General features: G+C 43.1%; 1 protein-coding gene across 1 annotated transcript in view; it reads right to left on the reverse strand.

The window, feature by feature from the left end:
• Positions 1-7201, reverse strand: part of NAF1 (nuclear assembly factor 1 ribonucleoprotein) — a 38945-nt gene extending 31744 nt beyond the window's left edge. Inside the window, exons 1-2 of the mRNA XM_036853641.1 lie at positions 6815-7201; positions 4192-4360 (exon numbers count right to left, since the gene is read on the reverse strand). Of these exons, the coding sequence (XP_036709536.1) occupies positions 4192-4360; positions 6815-7068 (423 nt within the window). The 5' untranslated portion in view covers positions 7069-7201. The remainder of the gene's footprint in view (positions 1-4191; positions 4361-6814) is intronic.
• Between the last annotated feature and the right edge of the window lie 4161 nt (positions 7202-11362).

The following is an 11362-nucleotide window of genomic DNA, read 5'->3' on the forward strand; positions in this document are numbered from 1 at the left end:
AGTATTATGTAAAAACTTCAGGTTTTCAATAGGCACTAATTTATACAATTCATTTCTGATTAAGACTTTTCAATGTCCCAATCCCATAAATGTCCTTATGATTCTAAATTTTAATTACACCAGATTTATTTGAAAGAACAGTTGAGAGCATAAATTGATGAGAAAGTTCTTCAAATAGAACCTAATTTTCCAATTCATTGAAACACTGAATAAACCCTATGTGGTTTAATGTAGTTCCAAAACTGTAATATGCATGCTGCTTTACATTTACTGTAGGTTATATATTAATACAAACCTGCTCAGCATTAAAGGGTTTATGTTTTAAAAGAACGATTCCACTTGGTTAACTTTAAGTCATATATTACATAATTGTGACATTAAGAAAAGAGCCAATTAAGACTATTCTCCTTTCCAATGCCTCTACGGCTGACCAATCCCTCATTTTTCCTCTTCCTCTCATCTTTTTTTAAAACAAGTTATAACCACATCTTGTCATCCCAAGGGATTGTTGCAACTGTTTAATTCTAGTGCCACAACTACTGAGCCTGCACTCTAGAGCCCGCGTCACAACCACTGAAGCCTGCGTGCCACAACTACTGAAGCCCGCGCACCTAGAGCCAGCACTCCGCAACAAGAGAAGCCACCGCAGTGAGAAGCCCGCACATGGCAACGAAGAGGAGGCCCTGCTCGCCGCAACTAGAGAAAGCCTGCATGCAGCAACGAAGACCCAACGCAGCTAAAAGTAAAATAAATTAAAATTTTTTTAAAAAAGCAACTGTTTAATTCTAAAAGAACAATCTCGAGGTTACCTCACTGTAGCTCCCACATTCTTACAATGAGAGATCCGCAATAGCTAGTAGGTAGATCACCAGGACCTAACTTTGCAACAATGGAAAAGATTTAAAAAGCTAGACCCAGGAAGGCAACATTCTGGAGGTAAAAATTAAGCTCGGCATGCCTGAACAACAATAGCAAACAGCCTAGAATATGAGATACTTCATAAAGAGGTAGGACATAAAACCGGGCTAAACTGGGCATGTCTATGTTCTAAAGATCTCAACGATCCAGCACAAACTCTGGAACTGGTATTAACTGCTTGGCCCATTTTAATTTATGTATGCCTTTTGGCAAAGGCAACACAGAATAATATTTCCCTCATCTTCTTCAGAATTTCATTAGGAAATTAAATTAATAGACTGCACAGAGCAAACAGTCCCACTGCACAACCCCTGCCGCCTAAGACGACACACACCAGTAGACCTGAACAAATGGCACGTTCAATACCAGCCAGAGCTAGTTGTAACAAAGGAGGGGATGCTTCCCAAGAAGCGCAGACTGTCATCTTCTGAAAAGAGAAATCTAAGCTAAGTCATAGGACTGTCCCAAAAGTCAGGAAAGAATATGGCACTAATAGCCAGTTCGTGGAGAAGTTTAAAGTAGAAGATACCAAATGTACAGCCAGGAACAAGAAAAGAAATGCATGTGTAAGCTAGAATTAAAAAGATGAATCTACAGGTAAACAGAAGAAGTGAGTCAGGAAACAGTAATATGACACTCAGAACGATGAGAGTCCCAAGAAGCGAACAAAAGAAACAGCACGGCCATCCACAAGAGCTAGCTTGGTTGCCGACGGCTTTCCTATCCAAGTAAGTTTCCAACAGATCCCCCTCCTCTTGATGCAATCTGAGGGTCTCTGTTGCAGCCACGAGAGTCCAATGTAAGTCATGTGATTAACTGCTCCCAAGTATCACTATTTCCCTCTTCCCCGCCACAGAAGATAAACACTATTACTGACGAACAGCAACTCCGTCTGAAGTGTTCTAAGCCTCCCTTTCCTGTGACCGAGAACCCATTCCTTGCAGCTTGCATGGGGCTGAAAACACCCACCCAGCCCCCGCCCTCTTCAAAGCCCACACGCTTTCACGCTTCCTTTCTGTCACCTGGCTCTCACACGCTCCTGCCCTCCCACTCGCCCGTGTGCCTTCTCTCAAGCACACACTTTCCTACACACTCTCCACAAGAGCAGCAGTGACTAGGTAACTCAGGTCCAGGCAATCCCAATACCCACCTCACTGCACTCAAGTATTTGTTCAGGCCTGAGTACCGAGCCCCCGGTAAACCAGCACAAGTTCTCGCCGTGGCTTTCATACAGGAGTATCAGTGGCCAAGCCGCCAGCCCCGCGCAGAAACACCTACTGAGCAACAGAGAAGGAGCAGAGTCCTAAAGATACTGAGTACCTGTAGCCACACCATCCTTGGTGTTCAGGGTCGAGTCATTCTCTTCCCTTGAACTTCAGAGCTGAAGTCCTGAAGGAGTCCTCAGATACTCCTTCAGACCCTAAGTCAAAAGGATTTAGGGCAGACCAGAGAACTCATTCCTGCACCGAGCTCTGGCACCAGAGTGGCCTAAAAGACTAGGAACTTCTAGTACATTTACTTCCTAATCGTGAAAATATAAAGTAAACAGCTAGTTAAGAATCCAAAATTTAAAAATAAAGACTATAATTGCCCCTTCCATCCTTCCCAAAGATCCTTCAGAACTGGCACAAAAAGGAACAGAGCAGCACACTATTCCAAGTTTTAAAAGCTAACATACTTTCCCAGCAAAAATGCTATTTTCTGATATGAGCCAAGCATACACTCACAATTCAACAGCACTTCCAGCAATTGACTGTATTTGTCTCTGCTTCATTTACTATCTCTGTCTCTCCAGTAGGTACTATGAGAGCAAAAAGGGGATGGGTCTTGTTTACAGCACTTGGCATATGGCAGGTGTGCTGTAATAGTTTAAAAGTGGGTGAATGTAAGATGCCTGTTCACTCACCCATTCTACAGTCACATATTACCGTTGACTGAGAACCAACACCTGAAAAGCACTCTGCTGGGCACTAAGGGAACCGCAAAGATCAGGTCTGAACTCAGTCCTCAAGAACGTGGTTCCTGGCCTCTATGGACATAGACCCTTTTTGACTTTCTGATGAAAATATGAGCACTCTATCCAGAAAAATACCTAAGTATATTGCCTAATATTTTGCACTAAATTCCAAGGGAAAAATTCAGATCTAGTAAGATAAATAAGAAAATGAAACACATACATAAATCAAAGTACTGTGGTCCTTTATTTGTTGATTCTTATACTCTAAGAGAGAACTTAAATAGAAAGGTGATCAAGATACAGGGAAAAGATCAAATTTCTCAATACTTTCAGAAAACAGTCATAAGTTGGGAGAGCCTTTGTGTAAAAAGACCACTGAGAGAGATCAATGTCTATAATAGGAAAATATAAATCAATGATGAATTTGCATACAAATCCAAGGGTTCTCAATACATGAGGTGTTAAGTGAGATAGGAAATTTCTAATTACAAGTAGAGAAAAAGGAAATAATATCAATTGAATACAGTCATGAAAAGGTGCCTGAATGACTCTAAGCTTTAAAAATTTTTTTCAAATCTTGCTTTACTACTTCATTGATTTAAGTACTATATCATTACAGTTAGTGATCATTAAGGTTTTTAAAAGCTTTAATAGTAACTAAAGTACACGTGGGAGTGGGGAGAATAAACATGTGGCAATATCCTGTGAAATTCTGAGAAGACTTTCCTCTTGGATCATAAGGTTTCATTCAACCAGACTACCATCAACCTCCTAGTAACAGCTTAGAAGGAAATAACCACGCAAGAGTTAAAATTTATAGACCAAACCTATCAAATGTCAATACCAATCCACAATAAACAAGTTTTTTCCAACTGTAATAATGAAAACACTGCAAAAACTTCAAGTAAATATAAATCCTCAAAAGTGCAACCGATCTAATTTCACTTTCTATTTCTCTAAATGCAGTCGATGAAAAAAATAATTTCAATTGCTACTGAGCAAAACTTTCTGAGTTGTAGACCAAAAAAAAAAAAATCTTTACACTCTTTAGGGAAGATACAAATGAAAAGCAGCAAGCCAAACTGGATGCCCAGCACAACTATCAAATGTTAGTGTTGGAAGCAACCTGAGAAATTATTCAGATCAATACTTTCTTTTACTTAAGAAAGCCAAGGCATGGCAAAGGTATGACCAATAAAAGCTGAGAAAGGTATTCAAATTTATGAAGCAGATACAGGCCAAATGAGATCAATACTGGTACCATAAAATATTTTAGAACATGCAAATTAAGTTCAGTAACAAATCTGAGTACTTACACTAAGAAGTAACTCATCTTTTGTTTTAAGAGGAAAATTCTTATTTTCCTTCTCAACTTGTAAATCATCGTCTCCATCTGACAGCACTGCAGGGAGGGATATAGGAGACGAAGACGATGAGGAGGAGGATGAGGAAGAAGAGGAGCTTGAACTATCGGAATCTGTTTCACTGTAGAGAAGAAAACATTGAGAACAGTACAAAAGCATTATTATGAGGGTATCAAAATACGATTATTCAACTAGGAAATATCTACTTTACTAGATGTTTATGGCTGCTGTTCAAAAGCTTAGCATTTCGAAACTGACTATGGTATCTGGAAAGCAGTCTTTAATCCACTGATCACAAAATTCCTGCTATAACCCAAACCCTCTTATTACAATTGTCTCACGTGTCATGCAACAGTCTGAATATAATTAAGCATGTGACAAATCACTGACAGAAGAGAATTCTGGGAAAGGCACCTCTCTTATCTGAATTTAGTCACCAAGGACCAAATCACAACTAAGCCAAGAGAGTTTCTTCTCAAGTCTTCAATTTGGAAACTCCTCAAAGTTACTAACCATGCTGAACACCACTCTCTGAAATCTCCTTTAGCCCTCGACTTCCACAGCAATTCTCAGGGCCAGTGACTCTCCTCTTAAGTTGTTTGCTGGTACCCACTTCAGCTCCTTGTATGTACTGTTCCTAAGAGTCCCGTCCTCATGTTCTCTTCTTTCTCTGGTACCCCTTCCATGGATAACCTCATCCACTCCAATGAGCTCAATCATTACCAATGTGCAGGTAACTCCCAAATCTTCAGCCTTGATATCCCCAGGCTCCTCTCCTCATCTCTGGTTGCTTACCAGCAACTGTGGTATGAATGACCTATACATGTCTCACACTCACAAGTTACAAAAAAAAGTGCATTCTCCTTACTAAATCTGCTTCTGTCTTCGAGCTTCTACTTTTATTTCATTGTTTAGTCCTCAATCCAGTCACCAGAGGTAGAAACCGTGGAATCATTTCAAGCTATTGCATTCTCAGTCAACGATAAAACTCGTAAATGTGACTCCTATTCTGCTAGAAAAATCTGAATACAGAGTGTGTATTAGGTGATATTGAGGAATTAGGGTTCATTTTACTATGATTGATAATGACATGGTGGTTATGTAAAAAGTATTTCATCAGAGATGAATAGTAAAGAATTTACAGGTAAGGTGGCATGCTGTCTGAAACTTAACACTACCAGGTTAAAAAAAAAAAAAAAGTTAGAAATGTTAGATAAAACAAAGTTAGCAAAATATTGGAAAAGTGTCAAGTTTGGTGATGAGTATATGTGCATTCATTGTATTACTCCCTGTACTTTGTATGAGTTTGAAAACATCCATAATAAAAAGTCCAAGTAAGTTTCATCTGTAATCTGATGTTCGAATTTACATCTCCATACCAGAATTGTCCTCTGAACTCTAAACTCACCATCCTACTGCTTACCTGACATCTCCAATTTGTTGTGAGGGAAACCTCCAATTAACTGTCCGAAGTTAACATTCCTATGGGTCTACAGCCCCCATCCCAGTAAACAGCACCACCATCCACCCAACTGATGCCTCTCTGACTCGGCCACTACGACATCTACTAGCGACCCTGATCAGGGAGGTGTCAAAATATTCAATCCAAACATGGTCACGTCGTGGACTAAAGGCGCATCTTTCCAGCTGCTTCCACACTAACCCTGCCCATTCTGCTGTCACTCTGGGGCCCAGTTCAATTCCTTCTCCACAGAGCAAAACATCAGGACGTTAACCCGAGCATGTCAATTATCTGCTCAAAAATTCCTCAGTAGTTTCTCCACCACTTAGAATTGAAACTTTATCATGGCCAGAGGGTCCGACAGGGTTGGGTTCTCCTATTACTTTCGCAGTGCCTAGCTTGTTCCTTCGTGGTAATTTTCACCAGCTCATTGGCTGACTGGTATGTTTACTTTTATTTTTCGTCCCTCTCAGCAGAATGCAGGGCAGGGGTAGGATCTATTTTGTTCACCGGTACAGCGTCGCACAAGACACAAACACTTGTAGACGATGTGCAGCGTGATGTAGTAACGTCACGCCGAAGTCCCCTCCCTCCACAAAACTTTCATATTTAAAAGACCGCGAGGGAGGGAGGAGGAGCCTCATAAAACCTACGGAGAGCCTGCAGTAAGAGTAAAATAACAATGTTTCGCTAATTTCATTAACAATTCCTCACCACGAGGCTTCTACGAACAAAACTGCCGGGACCCAACTTGTAAACACATAAAACCCTTCACCTGATGCTCCATTTATCCGGCTCCACAAGCAGAAGCACCCACTAAACTGGATGGGGAAAAGTCGGCTCTGCCCCAAACTGTAAGCTACAACCACCAAGGACACGCCACACGACTGGTCACGGGAACAACTCTGTATCCGCAGGTTTCCTATATTCCAGCTGAAAACGATACGGTGTACACAAGACCCCCAGACTTCGGGGACGAGGGGCCCTGACGGCGACGCTCAGGCCCCCAGCGTGATCCACAGCGGGCGGCGAGGAACGCGCCCCGGCTCCCCGGGCCCTCCCGCTCCCCGAGCCCGCCCCGGGCCCCGCGCCCCGGACCGCCGGGCGCCCGACCTGTCCGAGTCGGAGTCCGAGTCCGAGTCCGACGTCTCCAGGCTGATCCCTCCGGGAGGCGGCTCCGGGAGCGACGGCGGGGCGAGCTGAGGCGGCTGCTCCCCCGCAAGGTCCGGGGCCCCCTCGTCCGCCCGCGGCGCTGCGACCGGAGCGGGGTCCGGAGCCGGCACGGCCAGACCTTGGTCAACCCCGACGCCGGCGCCACCGAATTTCAGGGTTTGCAGCCGAGCGGCGGCGGCCTCCACCACCTCCATGGCGCCGCGCTTGGGGCGCCCGCGCGGGGAGACACACCACCTCGGCGGCGGAGGCGACCACGGAGCGCTGGGCCGCTTCCCGCGCTGCTCGGGCAGCTGCACGCGGAACCGCACGCGGAGCCGTCCGGAGACGCGCCCCCGCCGTGCACGCAGCTGCACTTCCGGCAGCGCGTGACGTAACGCGACGCGACGGCGTTCCCTGGGGCGGGGCGGGCCGCGGGCCTTTGCAGCCTGGACCGCGGGGTCCGAAAGCCGCCGGATTCCCTGCGTCCGGGGAAGTGCGTCTCCGCAAAGCGGGATGGAGAGACTTTCCTGCAGCTGGTGCTGCTGCTTCTGCTGCTGCGGGATCTGGGGCAATTCCGCGGCGGCGGAGACGGGAAGGAGGGATGACAGGACAGGGAGATGCCTGATGGGCCGAGACCGTGTACATCAGCAACTTGAGCCAGGAATCCTTGAGCAGGCACTTCTAGTAAACGTCCTTAAGGTTAAATGGAGTTCCAGCCGTGGATAGACAGCAAGCACGATGATCATCCGTCTCAAAACGATTACAACTCTTCCATTTTTTTTTCTCCTCCAAAGCGCTCCCAATTTAAAGAGAGCACTAGTCGTGGAAAAAGTGTTGCTACTGGTTGATGTTATAGTTGATACAGCTTCGCAGAAAGGGTGGGATGTAATTAAGATGACTAACTTGGCCTGAGAAACCACAATTCTGGGTCATAAGGAAAGCAAGCAACAAGTTCTTAGGATTGAGGTAGACATCAGAATTTTCTGGTTTTCTGTTAGAACTTCACTTGATGCATCAGCCCCTCGAGTAATAATAAATAATAATCGTCGTGACCACTGATTAAGCATGCATATGTGCCGAGAACTGTGCCAAAGACGTTATCAATTATTCACGGAGTTTTATTGTGTGCCCTCCACAGTACTAGACCTTCATAGAAATTAAGACAAGAATAATGCATAGTCTCTGGAGCTTACAATTTAATTGAAGTAAACAGGTCAATGCACAGGAGATAACGAGAAAGATATTTGAAATGTGAAAGGAAGTTAAATAAGATTGATTGGCTGTATCATGGAGACCTTCCAAAGAGAGGCAGGAATTTAAACTAGAGATACTATTCTCTAATGCAGTGATTCAGCAGAGCTCAGTGTTCCCAGCTAAATAGACCTGTGTTCAAATCTCAGCTCTACCATTTCCTTGTTGGTGTAACTGTGACTTTGGGCAGAGAGTCTAACATACCTAAATTTCATTTTCCTTATCTATAAAATGTAGATAAAAATACTATCTCATTTAGTTCATGTGAACATTAATTAAGGTTTTATGCAAGAGAATGGCATGTGTCATACACATTCACAAAATTACTTGATAAATAGAACAACACATGGACATGAATAAAATGATACTTCAGTGATGATCTTGCAGAGATATGCATATTAATTTAAGAAGAAAAGAAATTTGAATCAGAATACCCTCCAGCCAGCCAAAAAGGTTTTGTATTTTTCCAGGAATTGAGTGATGAAAGTCTGAACAGAGGCTAGAGTCAGTGAAATAGAGTAAAGGAAATCCTCAGTGTCAGAAGAAGACTCAAAGTACTCTAAAATGTCTAACAAGGAAACTGGAAAGAAGTTGATATTACCGATAAAGATGGAGAAGTTGGGACAACATAATGAGTTTGTGATGTTGAGTTTGAGGAAAAACTGGACAGTCAATTGAAAAATGTCAGCAGCCCTTTGAAAATATGAGAATGGAGTTGAATAGAAAGGCTAAGACCAGAAGCATAAGTTTGGGAACAATTCAAATACCTAGTTGTTCACTCAGTGATCATTTACTTACTAGCATGCCTATGCACTGCATCATGAACTGGGCATACAGGAAGGTGAATAACACAGTCCCTGCCCTTAAGTAGCTAACAGTTTAGTAGAAAAGACAAGTTGGAAACAAGCCATAAGTACTTTAGTAGAGAAATGTATTATAGTACAAGCATGTACTACAGAAGAGGGATGTACCAAAGGAATATGAAAGAGAGAGAAAGAGATGGGAGAGTGAAGGAAGACTTTACAACAAGTATGACATTTGAGCTGGACTTTTAAAGAGAACCAGGAATCTAAGAATCTAAGAAAGTAGAAGAACTTCATATTGATGTTGATCTGAAACAAATGAACTGACTCATATTTCTCCAGCAAAGATGGGTTTATTCAGGATCAGCAGAGAATTGCAATTCTGGGTCTGTAATCATGGCAAACCATATGCATGGCAAGGGAAGGAGACTGCTTTTATAGACTGGAAAAGGAAGTTGAGAGGGATGTAATAAACAAAGAATCCATGGCTTGACCAGGAAAGAAGAGGAGTCTTTCTTCTTCCTGCTGGGCTCTGCTGTTGTCACAGGGTGTGAGAGATCCCCCTTCTGGTCTCCCAACTCTATTTAATTGAGTTTTCTGTTTATTACATTTTTTGCATTTCCCTCTCTTGATCAAGATCTCTCTCTAAGCATCATTGATCAGGAGTTAGTTTTTCTAGGTTCACTGACTTTCTGTCCCTCAGTGTCAGAAAGGACCTTTCCTGGGTGTAGTGTCTCACATTGGAGGGAAAGTGCACAAATTGGAAACCTGTTAAGGTCACATTCAAGTAACAAGGAGGGGTAGGAGGGAGAACTCTCAGGCACTTTTCATCTAAAGTCCATATGTTATCAAGAGCATAGGCACTAGAGATCATCTGAAGCGCTAAGTCATCATCAAAGGTTTGGTGACAAACTTCCAACAGCCTTGGTCTGGCCATCTTGAGAAAGCTGTCTCATCAGATGTCATCTGCTTCAGTTGCAGGAAATCTTTACTTTCAGGTCACCAGATGATGCACAGGTCCAGTCAAGGTTCAGTGCTTTCTTTAGGTGTCATGTGAATCCAAGAGTCTACCCCTTGGAGTGTGGCAACGCAAAGGTTGGTTAGCAGTACCGGATAGGGGCGTCTCCAGTGAGGGTGAAGAGAGTTCTACGGGAGGTGTCTTTTCCAATAGACAAAATCTCCTGTTTACAAAGCATGATGCTTAGGGTCTTTGTCTCTCAAGGGCACACTGTGAAAAGGTTGCTCTACCAAAACATGGTTATTTTTAATAGAAGCAATTAGGCCTTTGTAATATTGGAGGACTGTCTCTCCTTTTATCAGTTGTGGGTCAAGAGAAGCAGGAGTCAAGTGCATTGAGCATCTGTGACAAACCTCAAAGCTGAGAGTTTATGAGTTCCAAAAGGGGTGGATCTGAGATTAAAAAGGACCAAGGGCAATGCTTTTGGCCAAGGTACTTCTAGCACCTCTACAGATTTTGCCAATTGAGTCTTCCAATAATGCAGTTAAAGAAAGTGCTGCAAAGCTGGCCAAATAGCACAGACTTGTCAAAGTACCTGGCTGGTACAATGGGTTCCTCCATCACTATAAAGTTTGAGAGGAGTTCCTAAGGTAGGGATAAAAAGGATTTTAGCTGCAGAAGAGGCAGTAGCGTGTCTGCAAGGGAAGGCTTCAGTGCAGTGTGAAAACACACACACCATGACTAAAACATATTTGTATCCATGAGAGGAGGAAGTTATATGAAATCCATTTTCCAGACCTCAGATTGTCCATTAGGTAGTTTAAAATGCCCCAGAGCAGTATGAACATGCTTCCCCAAGTTGTACTGTGGATAGTGAGACAAGGAGGTAGGCACTGTTTGAAGCCTTGTTAATGTTTCCCCACCAACACTGATTCATGGAGGCTCTCATTTTGTCAGTAGACTGCTGGGTTAAGGCACGTACAGTAGGGAGGAGTAGAAATTTTAGAGTGTCTGCTAGAACCGGGTTGTTATTTGGTCCAAACTTGGGCTTTCTCTTTTATCAAACCAACAATTATTGAATTTCCAGTCTTGTTTTTCCTTTTCTGAGGCCAATTGCTGGGCTTCTTTAGCCAGTTTTTTAAAATTATCATTTGGGGAAATATCCCTTTGAATCATGACAGAGGCTTGGCTGCTGTTGGTCCCTTTAAGGACAGCATTCCTTGAGGATATGTCAGCAAGGTAATTTCCCTTAGCTACCAGACAGTGAAGTTTAGAATGCTCTTAGATCTTAATAATAGCAAGGAAGCCACATTGCTTCCATAACATTCCAAAATCATGAGCTACTCCAAAAGCATATCTGCCATCAGTATAAATATTGGCAGGTTTGTCCTTGGCTAAAGTACAAGCCCCTGTAAGAGTGTATAATTTAGGTGGTCAGGCCAAAGTAGCCAGAGGTAAAGATATTGCCTCAATAACATTAAAAGGAGTTGTAATAGC

The sequence above is a fragment of the Balaenoptera musculus genome, chromosome 5 (assembly GCF_009873245.2).
Source record: "Balaenoptera musculus isolate JJ_BM4_2016_0621 chromosome 5, mBalMus1.pri.v3, whole genome shotgun sequence".
Lineage (NCBI taxonomy): Eukaryota > Metazoa > Chordata > Mammalia > Artiodactyla > Balaenopteridae > Balaenoptera > Balaenoptera musculus.